The sequence below is a fragment of the Sciurus vulgaris genome, assembly GCF_902686455.1.
Source record: "Sciurus vulgaris genome assembly, chromosome: 1".
NCBI lineage: Eukaryota > Metazoa > Chordata > Mammalia > Rodentia > Sciuridae > Sciurus > Sciurus vulgaris.
Window position 1 is genome coordinate 6,675,835 of NC_136461.1, and position 23,648 is coordinate 6,699,482.

General features: G+C 52.7%; 2 protein-coding genes across 2 annotated transcripts in view; both read right to left on the minus strand.

Annotated features, from left to right (window-relative positions):
* Window positions 1–1,941: 1,941 nt before the first annotated feature.
* On the minus strand, window positions 1,942–17,831 carry CTNNBIP1 (catenin beta interacting protein 1). Its single transcript, XM_079143451.1, has 3 exons — window positions 17,717–17,831; window positions 16,950–17,040; window positions 1,942–2,274 (listed from the first exon to the last, which is right to left on the minus strand). Exons 1-3 carry the CDS (start codon window positions 17,810–17,812, stop codon window positions 2,216–2,218), a joined length of 246 nt encoding a protein of 81 aa, XP_078999577.1. The 5' UTR covers window positions 17,813–17,831; the 3' UTR covers window positions 1,942–2,215.
* Window positions 17,795–23,648, minus strand: part of LZIC (leucine zipper and CTNNBIP1 domain containing) — a 57,683-nt gene continuing 51,829 nt past the window's right edge. The window contains exons 6-7 of the mRNA XM_079143388.1: window positions 23,382–23,466; window positions 17,795–17,837 (exon numbers count right to left, since the gene is read on the minus strand). Coding sequence (XP_078999514.1) covers window positions 23,401–23,466 — 66 coding nt within the window. The 3' untranslated portion in view covers window positions 17,795–17,837; window positions 23,382–23,400. The remainder of the gene's footprint in view (window positions 17,838–23,381; window positions 23,467–23,648) is intronic.

Sequence of the window (23,648 nt, forward strand, 5' to 3'; positions counted from 1 at the left end):
CTGACTTGGGTCTTACCAGGATGATACCCAGAAGCTCCAAGGTCAAAAGGGGCTCACCCTTCTTGAGGCTCGAGCTGGGCGGCTGACCTGGAAATCCCTGCACACCCTGAGCTCCCATCCAGGCCAGTCTCATCCAACTCCGTGCTGCTGTCGTCCCTCCCTGTATCTCCCTGGAGGGCCCCAGTGAGACCCAGCAGAGCAAGGACTCAGAGGGAGAAACACAGCTCCTCCGCCAATATCTTTGCTGTTATTTTTTACAGCAACACTTGGTCTTTTCTTCTTCAGAAGATGAGCCAGGTCAGGGTTGTCACTGTTATGAGGACTGAGTCAGGTGCAGTGATGCACACCTGTAATCCCAGCCACTTGGGAGGCTGAGACAGGAGGATTCCAAGTTTGAGGCCAGCTTCAGCAACTTACTGAGGCCCTAAGCAACTTATCAATTTAGCAAGACCCTGTCTCAAAATAAAAATAAAAAAGGACTGGAGATGAAATGAATGAGCCTGCAACTGTGATAAGGACAGTCTGGGGAAGAAAGCTCTGGCCCTGGTTGGGAGCTGAGAGAGGAGCAGCTGGCAACACCTGATTCCACATGCTAAAACCCAGGACAGGGTGGGGGACAGCCAGAGCTCCAGGCCAGTGAGGAGCTGGGAACATGAGAACATGCATGAGTGTGCGTGTGTGCCCGTGCTCTTGCTTGCTGCTCCTCCTGATGGCAGACACTCTCAGGCCCCTGCTAGGGTTGCTGCAGCTACAGCTGTATTCTCCTCTGTCCTCATCCAGTGGGGTTCAGTGGCCTGGGCGGGAGGACAGGGGTCTTAACAGCAACACTCAAGTCCTCCCAGAACAAGTCTGATGGTGTGAACCACTGCAGACACAGCTACCCAGGGACAGTCACAGGACGTGTTGGGGTTGGCTTCCTACACACTCCATGACACACAGGAGTCCCAAGCCCTTGGGAGGGGAAAGATGTCATGAGAGTGATGAGAGTGTTCTCTGAGGCCTTGGGAACCAACCTGGGGCTGTCATCTGGGTATTGGGTTCCCAGGCAAAAACCCCAGCCAGATGACCTCCAGCGTCTTGTGGAGTCTCCCAGTTGAGAACAGCTCCTTTCTTCTCCTTTCCGGGAGGAGGCCCAATATAAAGCCTCAAGAAGCGGGGTATGGAGGGATGGCAGAAGGCTGAGTTGCCCAGCCCAATGCTCCTCTGCTTAGTAGCATGGCTGGTTGGAAGGCTGGACAGAATTTCTGCTTTTTTCTTCCCTGATAGTACTGGGAGACTACCAGGGAACCCAGGGCCTCACCCATCCCAGGCAAGTGCTCTACCTCTGAGGCTGACTGGTTTGTCCCCACCTCATACCAGCAAAGCTCACGAATCCTGCCTCACAGTCATCCCAGGTTCCAGGTTGCTGGCACAGAACACCAAGTTCCTTGGGGCCGTTTTCCAGCTGTGGATCCTGCTCGGGGTCCTTGAGAACCCTGTGCTGGTGGAGGCAGGTGTGCTCGTTAAAGTAAAGGTAATCTCCAGGTGGACCCCAGCCTTCTATGGCAACGGGAGTCATGGGCAAGCCAATCAAATGCCAATCAAATTCAAACACAAACCCAAAATGTGAGGGCAGCAGCAAGCTGTTTGTGTAATAAATATTGCAAAGCGCACTTGGTTTCTTTCTTTCTTTTTTTTTTTCAAGTCAAATATAACCAACGTCCCAAACCCTGTTTTCTGCATTCAGAATAGAGAAGCTGTTGATACCAGCAGAACACCTGCAGCCAATCAAAGAAAAGACCAATTCCCACTGCCAGCCAATCATAATCCTTTTCCAGTTTAAGCAGCCAATTGGGCCTCTTCACATTCCTAAAAAATGACCTAAATAAAGCACCAGAGCTCGGAGAGCTTCCTGGGAAGCCAGATACCGAGGCGCAATTTTTTAAAAAAATAAGTCAGAAATAAAAATAAAAGGTTTCCATTGGTCAAGGTTTAAAAATAAAAAGGTTTCTTCCTGAAGCCAATCACGAGTCCATCCCTTTAAGCCGATCGTAAATGCATCACTGGTGTCTCCCTTGATGCCAGCCCTGCTGAGTGGCTGTGGCAATGGCTGTTGGGGGGATGAGGGGTAGGAGCAGGGGGAGGGAGGGAAGGTGGTCTGCTGCCACTCAGCCACCGAGGAGCCACACAGATCTCGGTCCTTGACAGCTTCCAGGGTGTTCCAAGGGGTTTGCAGCTACTGCCTCCGGTCCTCTGTCTCCGACCTGGAAAACGCCATCACCACATCCTCGGCACCTACAGACCAGGGGACAAGAACTGCTGATAGGCTTCTGGTGTTGGCTGCAACAGGACAAGGCAGAATGACTGCAGGAACCCCCACCCCGTCCCCCTGCTCAGTACCGTGGTGCCTGCCCAGTACAGCGTGCTTCCCTCTGCTCTGTCCTGAGCCCAGCTGGCAGGGAGAGCCAGCAACCCACTGAAGGGATGCAGGAGCCAGCTCGGAGGCTCACTCAAGGCTTCACGGCTAAGGTGAGCCACGACAAGGATCCAGTCTCTCATCCCTTGCTCCATGGTCACCAAAATTGGGGGGCCCTTGGGAGTAAACCTCTTTATTCTCAAGACTCAGGTCTTGATCGCTTTTCGGGTCTTGCCCATTGTGATCTGAATAGCTACCCTTCTTTGCCAGAGCTCATCCTTTGCCCAAACCCAACACCTGTTCAAAGGAGCTTGGCCAGCCTGGTTTTCAGCCTGCTGTCTGCCTGGTTGACAAGACAGATAATGCCCACGATCCTGGTTATTTTTCTTAATCCTGAATTTGAGATTCTGGTCCAGGCACTCATGAAATCACTTCTTTTGTCTTGTTTTCCATAAGGCAGGCGCTGACAGGCAGCCAGAGGCAGGGAGGAGGGAAAGAGCTTGAAATGCCTACCTGCTCCCCTAGCCTGTCAAAAAAATAAAAGCTGCCTAGGAAGGAAGAAGGGGTTCTGCCACAGCAAGTGAGGTACCTGGTAGGTCCCACCCTGCCTCCCTGACCCAGGGCCCCCTGCTCTCTCCAACCCCTTTTATAAAGGGTGGTTCTGCTGTGCCTTGAACAATGGCAGTCGGGTTGCCCAGGGCCTTCCTGAAGACATACTTTTCGACTGTGCTACTGAAGGAATTCTCCCTGGAGGGGGCGGATTGGAAAGTCAGGGACAGGAAAGGCCACCCAAGGGTGAGCTGGTGTGGGCTGTACACAGCAAAGCCTCTGGCATAGGGACCAGAGTTGGCACTGCATTGGCCATGATGGTCCACTCCATGGGGGGGTCCCTTCCTGACACCCCTGCCACAGGAGGGAGGAGGCAGCCAGCATTGGGGCAATGCTACAGGAAGGCCGGATGCAAGAGTGTGACATCACAAAGACATGCCTTCATTTGCTCTAGGCGCCAAGGTGGCGCTAAGGGAAATAACCTGTCACCCGCCCACCTGCCTTCCTGGGGTGTGTCCTCAGCTAGCACAACCCCATTCCTGAAAATGAAAATAAGCTTCTGGAAAGAAGCTCAAGTCCTCAAGGGCCTCTTCTGATAGGGCTCCTTTGCTTGAGAAGCCCTACAAATCCTTCCCCTCTTCTGGGGAACATTCTGTTCTCACCCAGTCCTGGGACCACGCTGCGTCACTGCGGGCAGAATCGTCCTAGCAACGGCAGACTCCGAGATTACGTCATACCTGCAGGGCCCAGAGCTGGTTACCTAACCAAGGCTTGCTTCTCAGTGCTGCCCCTTGTTGCTGAGCAGGAGGGGTTGCAGCAAGACAGTGACAGGGAGGTGTCAAGATGCCCTGGTGGCAACGAATGGCGGCAGCCCACTCGCATCCTGCCTTGCCTGCCCCGTGGGCTTTCTCACTGGGACCCTGGGTCTCTACAGTGTGCTGTGGGCACAAAAATAGCACTGGCTGCCCCAGGAGGGAATAGTGTCAGCAAAGGGAATGGCCACCGGCTCCTTGGAGGATCCCAGGCCCAGGGGCCAGGGTCTGGGCTCTGCAGCCTGTGGGTAGGGGGTGAATCTGCCCTGTGCCCCAAGAGTGGGAAGGAAGCAGCCTTCTCAAGGTCACACGGGGACGCTGAACTATTTAAAAAGACACCTGAAGCAGAAGGGTTCGAGAGTCCCGCCTCCCACACTGCCAGCTGGTGCCCCTCCCTGGCTGGGAATCCAAGGCTCATCGTAGAGCCTCCCATGTGCTGCTGGGGCTGGGTGGAGGAGGGACAAGGAGATGCTGCCCAGCCATGCCTCTCCCAGTGCACTTGCTGTTTTCCGGGCCTCAGCACAAGGACCTGCCTTTCTTTTGGAGCTGAGGAGGGGCAGGCTCTTCTCCAACCTCTCCCCATGACTGGCTGGCCAGGTGCTTGTTATGAACTTGAGGGCCTCTGGTAGAGAATGCTGATTCTCCTCTCTCCTCTCCTCTATGAAATTTAGGCCAATTACAGACAAACTAGTCATTGAGACTCAGCCCTTGGAGTTTCTGAGCCAGGAGGGATCTCAGAGGTTAGTCTCCTGGGTCTCTCCTCCTCAGAAGGTCAGCAAGTGGCAGTCCCCTCGGGCACTCTGACCACTGTCCTGGAAGCACCGCTGACCAAGTGCGCCTCCGAGACAACAGCCTATTTTATTACTGGGGACTGGACCTAGGGCTCTCTCCTCCTGGGCCACACTACCAGCCCTTTTTATTTTGAGACAGGGTTTTGCTAGGTTGCTAAGGCTGGCCTCGAACATGCGATCCTTCTGCCACAGCCTCCCAAGTCACTTGGATTATAGGATGTGCCACCAGGCCTGGTTCTGAAAGTTTTACTTCTTGTCTTTATTCTCCTAAAGATCTCTAGGGTATAGTTCTGGGATAGTCTTCCCAGAATTTGTATCTTTTACTTTTTATTTTTTGGTGCTGGGAATTGAACCCAGGGTCCCTTTATCACTGAGATACATTACCAGTTCTTTTTTATGAGACAGAGTCTCACTAAGTTGCTGAGTCTGGCTTCAAAATTGCCATCACCCTGTCTCAGCCTCCCAAGTTGCTGAGACTATAGGTTACACACCCCATCCATCTTAGGCAAGAAAAAGAAAAGGCATCCAGAACAGAAAAGAATAAGTAAAAGCATCTGTATGTACAGAAAATCTGAAGATATCTACTTTAAAAAAAGAGAACTAATAAACAGGTTGCAGGACATAAGATCAAAACACAATCAATGGTAGTAGGGCATGCTGGCCACACCTATAATCCCAGAAACTTGGGAGGCTGAGGCAGGAGGATCACACGTTCAATGTCAGCCTCAGCAACTTAGGGAGGTCCTAAAAAACTTAGTCAAACCCTGTCTCAAAATAAAAAATGAAAAGGGCCAGGGAGGTGGCTCAGTGGGAGAACACCCCTGGGTTCAATCCCCAGTACCAAAAGAGAAAAGAAAGAAAAAGAAAATTCAACATGGAACCTAGACGGCCACCCCTGTGGCTCATCACCTGAGTGCCTGAGGCACTGGCAGAGCACAGCTCTGTGAACCAGGGCAGGGCATCCAGAGGGCCCTCCTATCCCACACCCAATGCCAGCTCTGCTCCAGTAATGGAACCAGCCAAGTGACTGGGGAGAGAAAAATGACAAATATGCAGAAGCTTAGAAAAGGGAAGCGCCCGCGTGGGGCATGGACCAGACAATGGGGTCACTGGCCTGTGTGAGCGAGGGTGAGTTCACCTCAGCAGCCCAGGGCCAGCACTCACATCCAGCCAGAGCAGCGCACCATGGCAGGAGTTGGTCGTCTGAGAAAGGGCCCCACGCGGGCTGAGAACCACCACTCAGCTATCTCGGGTTCCTGGCTAAAGTGTTTCGAGGGTCTTCTCAGGACTATGCCAGGAAGCTCAATGCGCTTCCTGAACTGAGAACTGTCCCTATGGGCCAGGGAGGGTGAGGGCTGGGTCAGTGAGAGGGATGGAAAAGCAGGAAAGGGGCCCCGGAGCCAGGCAATGCACGGCAGCCTGTCCTTTCCCAGGAGCATCCAGCAAGCTCGGTGTACATCAGCCCTGAATCGGCACCCTGGGAGACAGGCTGGCCCAGGCCACGTGGGAATGTGGCCCCATGTTCAGCCCCACCCCCAGTGCCCCCCAGGCCTGTCTGCAGCAGCTCTCCTGCACCATGTTGTCCTCCCAAGGAGGGTCTGTCCCCTGACCTAATGTGCTTGCTGCCTTCATTCGTCACACACGTGGGTACAGGAAGGACCAGCTGACTTGCTGTCTTGATCCCCGGCTTGGGGATCCCACAAAGCCCTGCTTGGAATTGAGCACTCAGGGTGGCTGGGGAGGAAAAAAGCAGCCTTGAGGGCAAACCCTCCCTCAAACACTGATGAGGTGCAAAAGGCCTCGCTTAGCTGCCAGGGGCTGCAGGCCCTAAGACCCCAAAGGCCAGGCAGGGCACAGCCCTATACAGACGTCACTAGAGAAAAGGGGGACTCACAGGAGTGGCATCACAGCCAGTGATGCCCACATCACCAGATTCAGAGCCAGGCACTCCTTCAAGCCCAACTGCACGTTCCCAAGCACCCTGGGGACAGGGTGCCTCTGCCTTCCCTCCCAAAAAACCCTGGAATTGCAGCACCCCTTGGTGGCCCAGGCCTGTCAGGATAATTCTACTGTCAGACACTCCTGCACTTCTCAAGGGCCTTGCATCTGTCTGCCTGTCAGGGTACAACTTAGAGACCTGCGAAGCTCAGAAATAAACCCTGCCATCTCGGGGACTCCACATTCCTGCGGCTGCTGGAGAAAGCCCCTTTGTAAGCCACCGTCAGCGAGAGAGCTAATCTCAGCTACGAGCATCCAAATGATCCAGGAACGCACCTGCCAAGTCCAGGGCCTGTCCTCGGCGCACACAGGCCACGCCGTTGAGAGTAGACCTCCACAGGCTCCTGGTGGCAGGGGCGATTCCTGCACCAGGCGCGAGGCCCTTCGTCCGACACGTGTTTCGGTTGCAGCACCTCCCCCCATGAGCTCATTATCTTGCTCAGATGCCAACTAGCATCTGCTGCCTTGCTCCCCAGCACGGTAGTGGCTTGACTGCTGGCTCTGGGGAAAAGCTGCCTAGAACATGTCCTCCAAAGAGAGGAGCTTCGGGGCAGGGGCATGAGGCGGGGCACCACCCTGGACTGCCTCTCCCCAGGTGAGCTAACACCCACGGGGTGGCAGTGGTGTTTCCAGCAGCCCAGGACTACAGGTCCAGTGTCCTACCCATCTTGGCTCTGGTGTCTCAGGTTCCCAAGGGATGGCTTTTACCCAAAGCAGCATGGTACTTCAGTTGCTATGGGAACAGCGGCCACTGATTCACCAAGGTCTCAGCCAGAGCAGCACCAGGCTCAGTGGCGCCTGCTGGGCTCCAGGATGACAACCACAAGCAGACGGAGCCACAGGAGATGGGGCTGCAGCAGACAGTGCTGCCACACGTGGGCAGAGATGCCCCGCAGGCTCCAGTGGAAGCCTTGGGCCTCCTGGGCTGGCTAACAAGGCTCAGGAGGCAGCTCGGGAGGCACCAGCACCCAGCAGTTGGGACCTGGCTTGGGTCTGACCCTGAACATCCAGCCTCAGTTCACTCACCTGCAAAATGTGCTGAGCAGCATCCGCCCCACTCACCTGACTGGCCCCAGAATAACGTCCAGCCTAGAGCATAACAAACATTGGGGGTCCTGCTCTACACACTACCTGTTCTAACTCCAGATGCAGCCCCCAAACCCCTCACCTGTTCCCACCCTCCCGTCCCACCAAGTCTCACACTCGTACCCTCTGTACTCCCAGGGGAGCTCCTCGTTTTTCTCATTTGAATTTTGTTTCCCTAAAACATAAGCTCTCCTAGACCAGAGAAATTAACTCTGCCCAAAGGGACAGAACATGGGAGGAGGGGTTGGCCCAATCCTCCAAGAGTCAGGGACAACCAGGTCATCACCTAAAATCCTGCTGTGTCCTCAAATTTTAGATTCTAGGCATCAGAATGACCTTGGGGGCTTGCTTTATTTTGTTTCTGTCTTGTTTTGAGATGAGGTATCGTTAGTCTGCCAACTCCCAAGCTCAAGCAATCCTACTGCCTCAGCCTCCTGAGTAGCTGGAGGACTGAGGACTTCAGGACTGAGCCATCACACCTGGTTCATTTAAACTGCAGATTCCCAGGCTCCCGGGCAGGCACTCGGATTCACAGGGAGGGGCGCCTGGGAGTCTGCATTGTCAACACACAGTCAGTGACTCTGATGCACTGGTCTGTGGACTTCACTGAAAACCTGAAACTGCAGGCTGCCCTTGACCTCCACTCCACCCTGAGTGGCTGCCATTCTCAGTCAGCAGTTCTGTCCATCAGCCTTGGGTATGTGAAGTCTCTGAGGCTTCTGGGCTCACTTCTGAGCTTTGCGGGTCTCTAGGTTGCACCCTCACTAGACAGGTGTCTTCTCTGAGGCATCAGCCTTCACTACTTCTGCCCAGGCTCTGCCAAAGAACCTCTGGAAAACGTCTCCACTAGCAAGTGACCCTGCTGACCCTCTCCTTCCCTCAGAGTTCCCCTGTCCTCCTCACAGGCACCCTGGTGTAGCACCCTCCCCATGCTCAGCCTAGTTTCCATGGGGTACCTTGTCTGACTTCTCTCCTAAACCTAAGCCATGGCCCACCCCTCCTGGTCACTCCCAGGCACCTCCACTCAGAACTCACCCCCACTCGCCTGCTTCCTGTCACGTCAGCTGCTCAGCCCTAAATGTTCCATCTCTGGAAAGTGTCCACATCATGTGGATATCCCTGTACCCTACCTGCTAGCCCGGGAACTTTCCCTGTGTCCACTCTGGACCATGAATCCACGGGCCATTCTTTCCCTGGAGGCGGGTGGTGACCCCCTGCAGGTTTTGGAATAAATCCATCCAGAGCCACCTGCCACTCACAGTCCCCCCAGCAACCACACATCAGACTCACAGGGGGATGTGGAAACAGTCTCACACTGCCCATGGCTGGGCCAGGCTCCAGGGACTCCCCGGGCCCACAATGCCCTTCCCTCGGGTTGTCGGCAGGTATTTCCATGCATCCTCAAGGATCAGTGCAGACAGCACCCTCCTCTCACTCAGAACCGGTCACACTCTATCTGCACCAGAAGCTCTTCCACATTTGTTCACATGCCTGCATGACCTGCTAGACCAGCAGCGAGAGGGCAGGGCTGTCCTGAGACCACGCAGAGCTCATAGCACCAGGGACTAATGCAAGCAGAACTGTCCAGCTGCAGGACTGGGCAGCCCCTCGCTGCCTCCTCTGTGATAGGGATGTGAGAGTCTGGGGTGCTGGCCTGTCAAGCGTCCTTCTCAGTTCTAAACAACAGAACCCTCAGGCTGGGTGACAAAGGTCAGAGCAGCCCTTTGTAGCCAGAACCAGAATGTGGATGGAGCAGCTGGGCCTGAGCCTCCCACATTCTCCGCCCTTTCTTGAGACTTTTTTCCTGCTTTTCAGTGACAGGTCACACAGCAAGTCCTGGCTGATTTCTATTTGATTCAATGTGCATGTGACTTCTGGCTCCGTTTTAGTGTTAGGTTACAGGTGATTCTCAGGTGGGTCTCGATCAAAGTTAAGAGATGAGCTTCCCATCCCATAGGCTGGAATTCTCCCTGGGCCTGACTCTGATTTCAGTGCCAAGTCTGCCATCACCTGGGGCCTCTGGGAGGCCTTGAGGCCATGAATGGGCAGAGAGGAGACTCCGAAACTCCAGCAGAGGGCTGTGTGGTGCAGGGCCCAGGGTGAGGGAGAAGCCCAGCTGGCTGCCCCCAGGGAGGAGTCACCAGAGCCACCAGAGCCTCCTCAAGGCAGGGCTGGCCAACCTCTGAATCCAACTAACACCTGCTCTGGGTCAGAAGCCGGACCACAGCTGAATGTGACCATGAACACAGACCCTGGCCCCAAAGGACTCCTGACACAGCATGACCACAGCCCCACAGAAGGAAAGCTGGGCTCAGGCTCCAGGAGCCAGAGGGGAGGCACCTGATGATCCTGGGGGTTGGGAAAGGCTTCATGAAGGACCAGAAAGAACGGAAGCTGGAAAATGCAGAAGATCATAGCACCACCCCCACCCACAGGGTGCCGCAAGGGTTCAACGGGTAGGTCAGAGTCGGGCCACTGGGGGAGTGCTATGGAGGGGGCCACGTCCTTGGAGCACTGGTTCCTGCTTGTTTGCTGTGACCGTAGTTATTTTAACAAGGTTCCCAGTGTAATCCTGAGACTGAAGGACCTATTTTAGGCTCTGTAGCAGCATTAACTTGAACCAGCAGCCCCAGACTCCACAGGGAAAAAGCTGGCAGGACTTCCCTGGAAGTCTCCTGGAGAAAGTAAGACCACGGAGATGCTGTAGCAGCCCAGGGAGCCCTGTACCAGCACACAGTCCCAGGGGCAAGGAAAGGGGCAGAGACACATCAGGTTATTTCCCTGGAAGGCCCCCTGGCAAAGAGAGGACAGAGAGCTTCCTTAACAAGGCCACCCATGTCTAGGACAGGTCCCTCACAGTGCATCAGACAAGGGCTCACGTGAGGCACTGCATGAGGACAATTCTGCAGGCAGCTGGTTACAGCTTTTGCAATGCAGGCCCAAACCCTGGCGCTGGCACTTGGGAGGTGCTTGCCCGCAGTGCAGGGCAGAGGCAGGAAGCGCCTGCAGCTCTCAGAGAACCACACATTCAAAAGTGCCTGCAGGAGAAGGGCTCAGAACAAAGGGCAGTAGAAAGCTCTCCCCAGTGTGTTCTGCCCCCTTCTGAAATACCCCACAACAGCCTACATCACACCTGTCCTGCTTGAGAAAGTACACGGATGTATGCTACTCCTGATCTACCTTAAAATACATGAGGGGGATTACCTGCAGCAGTGGTGGATGCTTGCCACGCCAGACTCCATGCTTGGCCGCCTCTGTGGCCTTGAGCTATGAAACCTTTCAGCTGGTTTTCTCACCCTGCAGGTGGGGCCCTGGCAGCACCTACAGCATAGGCTACAGTGAGAATTCTTTGGGATACATCTTCTGAGGTGTTTTTTCAAGGAACCTGGCACATCAGAGGAGTTCGATGAATGTTTGCCATTGTTGTGATAAATTGCAGAAATGAGAACCAAAGATCAAACAGGAAGGGACTGGTCGATAAATTCTGGCACAGGCATATGGCTGTATATCACGCAACCCTCAAAATGTTTTCTTGGAAATTGTTTAGGAGAACAGTAAAATTATCTTAAGTACAACATGGGACGCTAAAATGAGTAATTAGTGGGGTGTGATGGTGCATGCCTGTAATCCCAGTGGCAGGAGGCTAAGGCAGGAGGATCGCCAGTTTTAGCAACTTAGAGAGGCCCTAAGCAACTTAGCGAGAACCTGTCCCAAAATTTTAAAAAGAGTTGGAGATATGGCTCAGTGGTTAAGCACCCCTGCATTCAATCCCAGTACCAAAAAAAAAGAAATGAAACTGTATAGTCCCAACATGCATATTTTTAAAAGGCTGCCAGCAAAATTGAAGAAAAGAGGGATAGTGGTTACAACTGAGCAGTAGGATTCAATCCTTTGAACTTTTCTGCTGTTGCTGCCTCTCCCCAGTTTTCTACAATGACCAAGCACATTTGATAACCAGGAGAATCAATCAATATGCATTCTCGTGGGAGAGCACCGAGATGAGAAAGAAAAGCTCAGCACCTCCTGCCTGCTTTGCAAAGCTGCAGCCCTTCCCCACTGCCGCAGCTGGCCCTTCTCAGCAAGGCAACCTTTCGAGAGAGGTATTGATTTCCTTTGATTCAAACCTGAGTCCTCTTTGCTGACAGATCTGCTCATCCAACTTCAGAGACAGATGGCAGTCACAGAATTTGCTCTTTCTGGTAGACCTAGAACCAGAACCTGGTCCATCCTGTCTATGTTCAAGAACCAAGGGTCTACCAGGTACAGTGGCAAACACCTGTAATCACTGCAGCTCAGAAGGCTGACGCAGGAAGACTGCAAGTACAAAGCCAGTCTCAGCAATTTAGTGAGACCCCAAGCAACTTAGCAAGACCCTGTCTCAAAATAAAGAATAAAAAGGGATGAGATGTGGTTCAGTAATTAAGTGCCCCTGTGTTTGATCCCTAGCACCAAAAAAATAAAAATAAATAAATAAATAAATAAATAAATAAGAAAGAAAGAAAGAAAAAGGAACCAAGGTTCTAATGTGGCCCACCCAGGCCCAGGCCCAAGTTCAAGGAGTTCAGTATCTAACCAATAGAGGGACCAGGAGACAGCATGGGAGTAGCACAGCCAAGGTGTGTGTGTATGACAGGCTTGGTCCAGGCTGTGAGAGGTAGGTGTTTCGGGCTGGGCTTCCGGATGCCAGGGAAAAACAGATGCAGAAAGGGGTGAGCACACAGGCCTGAGTCAGGGGTCAAAGCCATTCACTGTGGCCATTTATGGGATGAGTGAGGGTGTGGGTTCAGGGTAGACTGGGGTCTTGTTCATTATGCTAAAAGGACCAGAGTGTCTTAAGGTACTAGGGAGTCACTAAAAGATTTTAAGTGGAAGAGAAACCTGCTGATGTCCCTCTGAGCCTCTAAATGTCACTCTGGCCACACAGAGGGTGGCAGGGGAAAAGACAAGCCAAGATGCCAGTGAGGAGCTCTTTGTAACAACTGAGATGAGAATGAAGACCAGGACAAGGGTCCAAACAAGAGGGAGAGGACAAAGGAGACTTAGGAGCAGTAAGGCAGGAGAGTCCAAAGGACTTGGTACCAACAGTGTTGCTGAGGAAGAGTCCAGGCTGAGCCCTGGTCCCTGGGCATCTGGTGGGAAAACAGGTGGAAGATTCTAGGCGGGAGAGGTTGCGAGCTGGATCTGCTGAGCATGGGGAGACTGCACCAAGACGTCTGGGCAACAGCCACACAAGAAGCTCTAGGTCAGGAAAGGAGTCTGGGTGGAGAGAATATGTCTGGAAGGTACTGACATGAGCTCTCTGTTGAAGTCATAGGGACATATGTGATCACCCAGGGTGGATGTGTGAGGTGGAGAAAAGAGAGGACAAAGGGCAGAACCTGGAGGACAGCACAGAGGGAGATGAGGAGAAGGGGCAGAGAGAGGAAGAAAGGGGCCATGGAGGAAAGGGAGGGGAGGCTGTCATCAGTGCTCTCAGCCCAGCAGAGGTCAGGGGGGCTTATGACCTGAGGTCCACCATTCAGTTCTGGGAGGCCACTAGGCCCTCTGCTAGAACCATCTGGTCAGGCCTTAGGTATAGGCCTATATCCCAGGGTCTCCACAGCCATCCATCCCCAGCAAACGTAGCTGGACGTGCAGGGTGGAGGGTGCTCGGGTATCAGATCCCTCTAACCCTGGAAGGCAAGTGTGCATGGCCTAAAGGTTGTGTCTGGACCCGAAGGGACAATACTGAGTGCTGTCCTATGGGTATCGAGAGGAAACCTAGGAGAGGCGCAGGGAGGCTGCAGTCTCAGGCCCAGGGTGGAGCAGCTGGCCATATGCTGAGAGACAGCTCCACCTAGTGGGCAGCAGGCACTCAAGCCAGGCCTTTCATCCCAATGCTCCAAGCCTTTGGGGCTCTGCCCACTTGATCCCTAGTCATACCCAGTGTCCTAGGGATACCAGTTAAGGCTTTGGCCACCAGGGTAGGGCCTGAGCCTCTGAAAGGAGGATACCCTACTATCAGCTGAGGCCGGTTCTGCCAGTGAAGAAAGTGGCAGGTTAAAATTTTAATAGATTGATTTGGTCCCATAGCATAGGCACAAATGCAGACTGCTGACTTAGACCCGCACAGTGTGAGAGACTAGACTGAGATTTAGTTGTTGTGTATTTGTGGTATCTTCAGGTACACACACACAAAATAACAGGCTGTGAAACCTCTCTGGCACGGCTACCCCTCCCTCTAGCCCAGCCATGTAATTCTCGGGGCCTCCTGCAGCAGCATGTGGTTCATGCCCCCACAGTCAGGTCAGAGGGGACCTTTCCAGGCATGGGGGCAAGCTTCAGGACACCCCAGCAGCAGAGAACCATGTCATCCATCCTCTTCCCAGTGGTTCTGATTTTTCCTTGGCTCTAGGTTTGGCTCCTGGAGTCCCCTGCTCCAGAAAGGGAAGTGTATTTGGATGTCACAAACCCACCAGGGCCCAGATTCCAGTGCCTGCATAATTGGTCACCCAATGCCTATGATCAATCCTGGCTGCTCAGCGATTTTGGGGCCAAGTCAACAGTGGGGTGAGGGCAATCAAACCTTCTCATACAACTCAGCAGAGCCCCTCTTGTTCTCAACTCTTGGTTCAGTTACATGACACACAGTCCTCTTAAAAATATTTTTTAAAAACATATTTTTAAGGCCTGGGGGTATGGCTTAGTGGTAAAGCATTTGTCTAGTAGGCATGAGATAGTAAGTTTGCCCCAGACCAGAAAAAATTGCTGGGCATGGCGGCACATGCTGTGATCCCAGCAACTCAAGAGGTTGAGGCAGGAGGATTACAACTTTGAGGCCAGACTCAGCAATTCAGCAAGACCTTCAAAAACTTAGCAAGACCCTGTCTCAAAATAAAAAATAAAAAGGACTGATGATATAGCTCAGTGGTTAAGCACCCTGGGTTCAATCCCCAATACCTAAAAAAAAAAAAAAAAAAAAAAAAAAAATTTAATGTATCTTTAAGGCTGAGGGCTATGGTATAGTGGTAAAGTGCGTGCCTAGCATGCATAAGGTCCTGGGTTTGATCCCCAGTACCAGAAAAAATAAAATAAAATTTCTGGTCATGGTAGCACATGCCTAGAAATTCAGACACCCAAGAGGCTGAGGTAGGAGGATTGTAAGTTCTAGGTCAGTCTCAGCAACTACCTAGACCCTATCTCAAAGATTAAAGAAAAAGACTGAGCTAGGTGTAGTGGCACCAGCAACTAAGGAGGCTGAAGCAGGATTTCAAGTGTGAGGCCAGCAAGACCTTCAGCAACTTAGTGAAACAGTCTCAAAATAATAAATAAAAAAACTGAGACTTCTGCGGCGGTGCATTTTTTGTAATTCAGCAACTAGGAAGGTTGAGACATGAGAATTGCAAGGTTAAGGCCAGCCTGGGCGACTTAGAGACCCTAAGCAACTTAGTGAGACCCTGTCTCCTGTCTCAAAATAAAAAGGGCTGGTGATGAGGCTCAGTGATAAAACGCCCCTGGGTTTAATCCCTAGCACCACATATAAGTAAATAAAATAAAGTCCATTGACAATATGTATGTATATATATACAAAGAATGTATGACCAATGGCAAAAAATTAGTTTTACAAAACTAAGCCAGATATTGTGGTGCACGCTTGTAATACCAGTTACTAGGGAGGCTGAGTGACGATGATGGCAAGTTCCAGGTCAGCCTGGCGACTCCGCAGTAGGGCCGTGGTAGCAGCACAAGGCCCTCACTTGATCTCCAGCACCACACACGGAAATAACAGCCCAGGGAGCTGAAGTGGTGGGGCCTCTGTGGTGCTGTCATCTATACTGACATACAATCCTACGACTAACCTTGATTTTCTCTTAAGAGCATTCCTCTAGGGCTGGGGCGTGGGTCCTGGGTTCCATCCTCGACACCGCAAAAGAAAAAAAAAAAAAAAGTTTTCCACTAAAGACACCCTTAGCATGTCAGCTCAGGTTCTGGTTAACTCAGTGACCCCAGACTAAGTTGGGAGGAAGGTGAGCCCACAAGGACTACAAAGCCTGAGGTTTTCAGGTAGATCTGGCTCAGAGGTTGGCAGAGGCCCCCCTGGAAATCTAAACCAGCCCTGGAGGAGGGAGGTCTTTCCCAAGAGACCCCAGGAGGGTAGAGCACCTGGCACACAGACTGGGCTGTGGCAGTAGTTAGAGCACAGCACGCCAGGACAGGCACACCCAGGAGGCTGTGCATGGTGAGCAGAGTCCAGGGAGCTGCCGAGCCACTGGAGTGCTGAGCTGGGTGCACAGTTTGGGTCATGCCTTGCGTCAATGCTTCAGAACCAGCTCCTGTGCCAAGGCAGAGCCCAAGACATCCAGGAGAACCAGGGCAGCAGCTCTGTGTGCCAGATCAACTGTATTCACAGCGTCAGCGCTCTGCTCCTGGGAGCCTGCTCCCGTCTGGACATGCCACAGGCTAGAATACTTCACGGCCAGTAATCCCACGAAGCAGGAACAGAATACCAGGAAAGGACTACGTGGAGATGCTGGTCAGAATACTGGGGTACAGGGCTGGGGATGGGGCTCAGTGGTACAGCACTTGCCAAGCATGTGTGAGGCCCTGGGTTCAATCTCCAGTACTGCCAGAAAAAGAATACTGGACTACAGTGTCAGGATAAGCCTTCCAGAGAGGGAGCAACCCAATAAGTGGCCATGGGATACAGAGCTACCCAGCAGCCTCGCTGGTCACACGAGAGAGGACAGACAGTAAAGAACTGCTCTGGAATCAGCTGCGAGTTTGCATCCTGGGCACCCCCAGTAACTGGCTACGTGACCAAGGGCAATGACATTGCTTCCAAGCCTAGTTTCCCTGCTTGTTAACTGGAAGTAATACAAATGGGAGCAACACAATAAACACTCAAATGATATTCATGATTCTGAGAACTGCCTGAGGTCACCCCAAAAAGACAGAATTCCTTTGGGCACATGGAGGCATCCAGGGCTTTTGGTCATCCCTTCTGGTTATAGCCAGGATCACACCAGTCACAGCATGGCCTATGCACAGGTCAGCAGGGACAATGTTGTGCTGGCAGGGGTTGGGTCCAGGGTGAAGGAAAGACGAGCAGACCCTCTGTAATCACAAGGGCTCCCGGGCTCTTCCATTCCCTGCCTCCTCCGGGCCTAGAAAGGGAGCTCACAATTTGCCCTATTGGGTGCTCAGCTCCCACCAGGGGAAGATGATGGGACCAGTCAGGAGGATTTGTCCCAAGTCCATGGGTCACCCATCCGGCTTCCCAAAGAACCACTGCCCGATGCCCTGGGAAGGACCTGGCTGGCCCCCTGACCCCTGACTCACCCTGGTCGATAGAGTGCTGTGGCAGCTGGCTGAGCTGGCTGCTGACCACCCCCGCGTAGGTGCGCAGGAACTCCTCCTCGCTGGCTGTCAGCTGCAGGGTGAGAGCACAGCCGTGAGGGCAGCAGGCACCTGCTCCCTGAAAGGCCCCTCCCAGGTCGCATGATCGCAGTGGAGGCGCCTCCTTGGCTCCCTGGGCCTCCCATACTGAGATCTGACCTCTCCAGTCGGAAGCAGCACAACCCCCTCCCACCCTGAAAACCTTGGTCCCCGAGGCCCACATGCTGTGGTATTTGGACTGAATCTGACTGCAGTACCTAGTCTGACAGAGCCAATGGGAAGACACAGGCCTGCAGGGAGAGTCAATGGCCAATGGGCAATTCTGAATCCCTCCTTCTTTCCAAAAGATGCCCCTGCACTTGCATGTCTGCTGTCCCCTGAGTGCCCATCCTACCCAGCTGCCCTTTGCATACCCCTGGGACAGAAGCTGAGCTGGGATCATCAGGGAAGAGAAACAGAAGGTCAGGGCCTCGAGGCCCTCGTCCACCCAGCTCAAACAGCACGGGAGTAGAAGGATGCCCCAGCTGCATGCCTGGAACCGAACATGCTGGGTTCTGTGTCTGGGAGGCCTGTACTAGCCACAGAGCTGGATTGTAGGCCCAACCGTCTCCTCCCCAGACCGCAGCAACCCAGCAAGGGGCTCAGTCTCCCCGATTCAGGGTAGCAGCACCCTCCATGGGGAGCTGGTGCTCACCAACACAGGCACTCACGTTTGATCCCATCTTCCTCAGCATGAGCAGCACTCGAACCTTCTGCTGAATGTACATCTCCTCCGGACTCTTTCCGGGTGCTCCTTCGCGGTTCATCCCCCTGGCCCAGCTCTTGGGACTCCTGTCGAGTTGGGTAGGCATTGAAGGTCAGGGTCAGGGTGAGGCATGCTGATACTGTCACCTTGGGGTCTGGTTCCGATGCACAGGGGAGGTGGGGAGTTGCACAGCTTCTCCCTCCCCACTGGCTCCAGGCAGTCCATGAGCAGTTTATTCCAGGGTAGATATTGCAGGGGCACTGGCCAGTAGGCCACTACTTCCATGGCCAGGGAGAGAGCTGACAGCGCTACCTTCCAGCTCCCACACCACCTGCAGCAGGATCCGTGCAACAGGTTGCAGGGGATGTGGTACGAGAAGCCAAAGGGTCCCAGGCTTTCAAAGCAAGCAATCTGCACAAGGAGCAAAGTGGCGTCAATGAAGGTGGCTGGTTGGGGCCTTTGGCTTGAGAAACCATGAGATCAGTGCCCAGCCCCCAAACACAGAGACAGCTCCCTCTGCGAAAGCGCCTGCTGAGTTCAATAGGCCAGCTTCTGGGCTGGGCTCCATGGAGTCCCTAGATGGCAAGAGGCTGGCTTGGGGTTGTGGGACATAGGCACCCGGTGGGCCTGACTGCCACCACGCTCACACACCCACCCCACCTGTTGGAAGTGGTTCCTGCAGGCAGTTGTGAAGGCCAGCAGCTGTGTCCAGGTATTGCAGGAACCTGACCTGCAGCAATGCCCCAGAAGAGAAGCCCAGAGCTGCCTCCCTCCAGGAGGAGCTGAAGGAGAGGAAGTAAGAGCCGAGGGGCTTGGGTTACACACTTGTAACTCCTGGATGAGTCAGAAATAACGCTGCAGCTGGTGGGGGTGGAGTCTTGTCAGCCCTGCTGCCAAGGAGCTGTGTTAGGAGAATGGGGAAACTGGGCTGGCAGGACAAGGACACTCCTCACGCTACCCACCCTCTGGGGCCCGAAAGCCCTGGACCAGCGGGCTCTCCCAGACGGGCAGCACTCTGTGCCATGCAGAGGGCACACTGAGGAATGCACCAGAGCCTGGCAGTGAGGCCATGCAGGTACTTGTCAACTGCTCCCTCCCCCACTAGTTAGTGGGCCCTCGCCCTAAAAGCCCGCAGAATAGGCTAAAAACCTCGTCAGTTGGGGCTGATGTCATAGCTGAACTCTTGCTGCAGCACAGCTCCTTTCAGAACCTTCCTTTCCATCCCTGAAGCCTCAGAGTCCAGGCTTTCTTCATCTGCTGCCTACTGCCTTCCATGCCTTTCTGGGCTCAGAAAGGGCCCAAGTAACAACTGGGAAGTGGGAATAGGAATGGCCCACCTCAAGAACAGTCTTCCAGGGTGTGTGCCAGCCTGCACAGTGGGCAGGGAGCTCAGCTCTGAGGTATTCCTTCTGTCAACCCATCCTCACTTCCTCTGCTTTACCAACCATGTGGCATTGCTGCCTCTTGGGGGTAAGCCCTACCCTGGGCCTCAAGCATGGACAGTGTGGCTTCCATCTCCCCGCTGACCACTGCTTCTTTCTGGGGCCGCTTCGCAGCTCTGGCCTCCTCATGACCGCCCCACTTCCTTTCTTGCCCTTCTACCTGCACAGTATCCACAATGATCTTCTAAGAAGACTAGAACAGATGACATCACTCCCCACCTAAACCTGCCTAAGGATACTTGTCACAGGACTGGCATAGTCAGCCCTGGCCTGCTCCAACCTGTCTCTCCCATCCTCCTGGGCCAGCCTTTGCAGGGGGTGTCCCTTTGGCCTGGAACTGGCTTCTGATTACCCTTCATCTCAGTTTAGAGACATCTTTTCAGGAAAGCATCTGACAGTAAATGCAAGCTGGCTCTGTGCCACTACCCCAGTCCCTCCTGGTTGTGGAGCCCTGTCCATCCCGATTTCCTCAGAGAGCCCTGTTGGAGTTCCTGCTTACTGTCTCTCCTTCGCCCTGCTGGAAGGCCAGGGCTGTGTCCACTTCACTCAACTGCAGTCACTGTAAATGCTACCTGGTTGGATGAATGGAATAAGGAGATAGACAGCCTGTGGTGACTAAGCTTCCCTCTCCTGACAATACACACATTGATTTGGGGCCAAATGTCATTGTATTAAAAGCACCTAGGGTGGTTGGACATGATGGTGCACACTTATAATCCCAGTGGCTGGGGAGGCTGAGGCAGGAGGATTCCAAGTTCAAAGCTATCCTCAGCAACCTAGTGAGGCCCTAAGCAACTTAGCGAGACCCTGAATGAAAATAAAACATAAAAAGGGCTAGAGATGTGACTCAGGGGTTAAGCGCTTCAGGGTTCAATCCCCAGTACTGGGGAAAAAAAAAAAAGTACCCAAACCAGTCTTCATAAACAAATGTAGCTTTTCCAAAGACACTTGTTTCTAAAGGACTCTGTGTACCTGAGCTAGTGTGTTCCCCAGAAGACATCCGAAACGCTCCATTCAAAGCCTTCGCCCTGGGAGTCAGAACTCCTAGGAGTAAAAACCTCCCAATTCTGTCCTGTGCTCACGGGCTAGTTACTCTCCTTCGTAAAAAGACAATGGGTGTAAGGGACCAGCCAGTAGGTGTCGCCATACAAAAGCGCACCAGAGGTGCTGGGCATCCTGGACACCTAGCAGAGTGCTGCCCGCTGCGGACTTCTTCCACAGCCAAGCAGGTCGCCACTGCTGAAGCTGCCTTATTCCAAATCCACTTTCACAAACCACACTCCAGCCACTGAGTGAGGTAGTAGGATCACAAGTGCCAGGCCAGTGTCAGTAACTTAGCAAGACCCTGTATCAAAATAAGAAAGAAAAGGGGATGGGGTGTAGCTCAGTGGTAGAGCACCCCTGGGTTGGGTCCTTTGGTACCCCGGTACCAAAAAATAAAACAAAAGAGTAAGTAAAAAGGGCTGGGGTATAGCTCAGTGGTAGAGCACCCTTGAGTTCAATCCCTAGTACTACAAAAAAAAAAAAAAAAAAAAAAAAAAAAAGGAAAGAAAGAATTAAAAAGAAAGGAAAAGAAAACACACACATACAAAAACAGTCCTGGGTCCCTAGAGAAGACCTAGCACTCAGGAAGGCCTAGCCAGGAATGCTGGTTTGTGCTGCCACCTCCTCAGGACCCAAGTCCAGGTGCTTGGCCAGTGCTCACTAGAGGAATCTGTTCTGCATCGCAAGATCATTTCACCTGGGCCCACATCACAGACTCTGCTCGTCCTTACAACCCTACTCCACACTGGTTCAGACTGGTATCATCCTGCCTTCCCTGTGGTGGCAGACTTGCTGTCCCTGGGGAAATCTTACACTGCTTGCCCATCCACGGGCCAAGGGTGTCACGGGTCTGCCTGGCTCTGCGCAGCCAGGTTACTCCTAATTCAAATGCTTCTCTGGCAGAGGTTCTATTTAAAATTTTTCACCTTCTTTATTGGTGTCTGATTAAATTAATTAATTAATTTATGTTGGCAGTACTGGGGACTGAAGCCATGCAAGGCAAATGTTCTACTTCTGACCTACATCTCAGCCTTCCCCCTTTAAAAAAAATTTATTTTGAGACAGGGTCTCACTAAGTTGCTGAGGCTGACCTCGAACTTGTGATCCACCTGCCTCAGCCTCCCAAGTTGCTGGGTTTAGAGGTGTGCTCTAAGACCATGCCATGCCTGGCTTGAGACAGTTTCTTAAACTGACTCTTCTTGCTTGGGGAAAACTCCTGACCTGTCATTTCTACAAATTCTGGTAATCTAGTGTTTTTTCAAGCTCTGCTTTGAGCTGATTCTGCCCTGCCGCCTGACAGGGTGGAACGCCCAGGGCTGGATCTGGGGCAGGACCCGCCCTTCATGCTCCAGTCCAAATGCTCTAGAACCATCATGACTGGCTGCCACGATTCTGTCCTAATTTGCAGTAGGCATCAAGGTGAGAAAATTAATAATTGAAGAGAACATACCCTAATTAACTCAAACAGACATGGCAGCCGCTGGAGAGCTCACCACAGCACACTGCAATGCGTTTGGGTTTGTTCCCTATCCAAGTAAGCACGCTATTAAATTTTCATCACAATTCTGACAAGTATTGGATTAAGTTCACTTGAGAATCCTTTTTTTCCCCTGTAGGGATCAAGAACTGGTCTCCATTAAAATGTGCTTCATTAAAATAAGCTCGAACTGCACCTAATTTAGATATGCTTTTTATCTGGTCCTCAGACCTAAGAACCAAAAGTAATGTTTCTCAGTTATGGTCTCAGCTATCCCTATAAACATTTGGCTGCCTAAAATTGGGCAGGCACTTCCCTTCCAAATTCTAAGAAAATGTCTTAGGATTGTGCAGTGTTAGCTGCACACGTCAGAGACGAACCAATAAAAGGAAAACAGAAAGAAGCAACAGGCAGCTGTCAATTATGTAAACGAATGGGGAAAGGAGAGACCTGTGGGTACCCACTGTGGGCTGTAACTGCACTTTATGCCAGAAGTGGGTGCCACTCCATGAAGTTACACAAGCACACAGGTGCGTACACTAGCCTTAGACCCAGAGGCCACACGTGCACACACATACAACCATCAGGGTGGTTCAAACCACCTCTCTTTGGAAGGAAGTTTGTTGGCTGGTCAGGAAAGGACAGGAAGGAAGTGGGTCCCAACCATGGTACAGTATCCATACAAATAGACATTTGTGGGGCTCCTGGCCTGAGGGGCCACACACAGCAATCTCTGGGAGACACCTGAGGACATGATGCCACACTCCTGACCTGCCTCTGCATGAACCTGTATTGGCTACCAAGCGAACTTCAGCTTTTAAGCTCTTGATTTTACTTTAGAAGAATGAGGAGGTAGAGCAGGAAGCACCCAGAGAACAAGACAAGAATGTTAGGTGCAGCAGCTGGAGGCTGGAGGCTGGGAGGCTGGATCAGTGTGGGGCTCTATCTGGGAAATGCAACCAATTCTGATAAAGAGACTGGAAAGCTAGCCTCCCTTTGATAGACACAAGTGTCCCTGAATGCAAACAGAGCCACCTGCACTCATTTTTATTTATAAACCTGAAATTAATGCTGTTTGAACGCCCACAGTTATGTAAATTAGAATATTCATTTATTCCCAGGGGTCCTGCATCTGCTAGGAAAATTTCAAGTAAACTCAGCCTGAACCAGAGCACAGGGTGGGTCCTTTAGGTGCACAAGGCACCTCTGACCTCTGGGTTGCAGCATTTGTCTTTCATTTCAACCATTTTAAAACACATCGCGATAGATTTTAAAAGCTTACACTTAAAAATGTACACGCATTTTCACAAAGTTTATAGAAAAATACAGTATCATCTGTGTGATTCAGAGTTTATAGAAAATATTAATTCAGAGTTTGCACAAGGCTTGGCCTGAGAGAAACTGTCAGCACCACATACCACACCATTCACCCTAAGAGCCCACACGTTGGGGGCTGGGGTCAGCTTAGCGGCAGAGCACAGGCCCAGCACCACAGCACCCAAAATGTAAACGCAGCCCCACAGCTGAAGAAGTGAGCATCATGGGGACAACAGGGACAGGAAAGATGATTTAGCCCGGTCAGCCCCTGCTCCTGGTCTCCGAGGCCACCCAGCGCCTCCCAGTACCACCCCAGGGTCACACTGCACAGGCTTCCCCTGGGTCCTTACCTGCCTCTGGAAATTCACTTCAGGCCAACAGGTGCTCAACTGTTAGGGGAAGGCTCTGGCTGGGGAGAAATAGGGAGGTGCCGCCCTGTGGAAAGAGAGCACGGGTCAGGGAGGAGCCAGGGCCAGCACTGCAGTGGAAGCTGACACACGCCCCAGCGGAGGGAACAGACTGCTGGCGGGAGGCTCACGGCCACCGGCTCTGCCACAGTCCAGAAATACCTGTGTGTCAGGCAAGCCCAGGGAACCTGCTCTAGCACCTCGAGACAG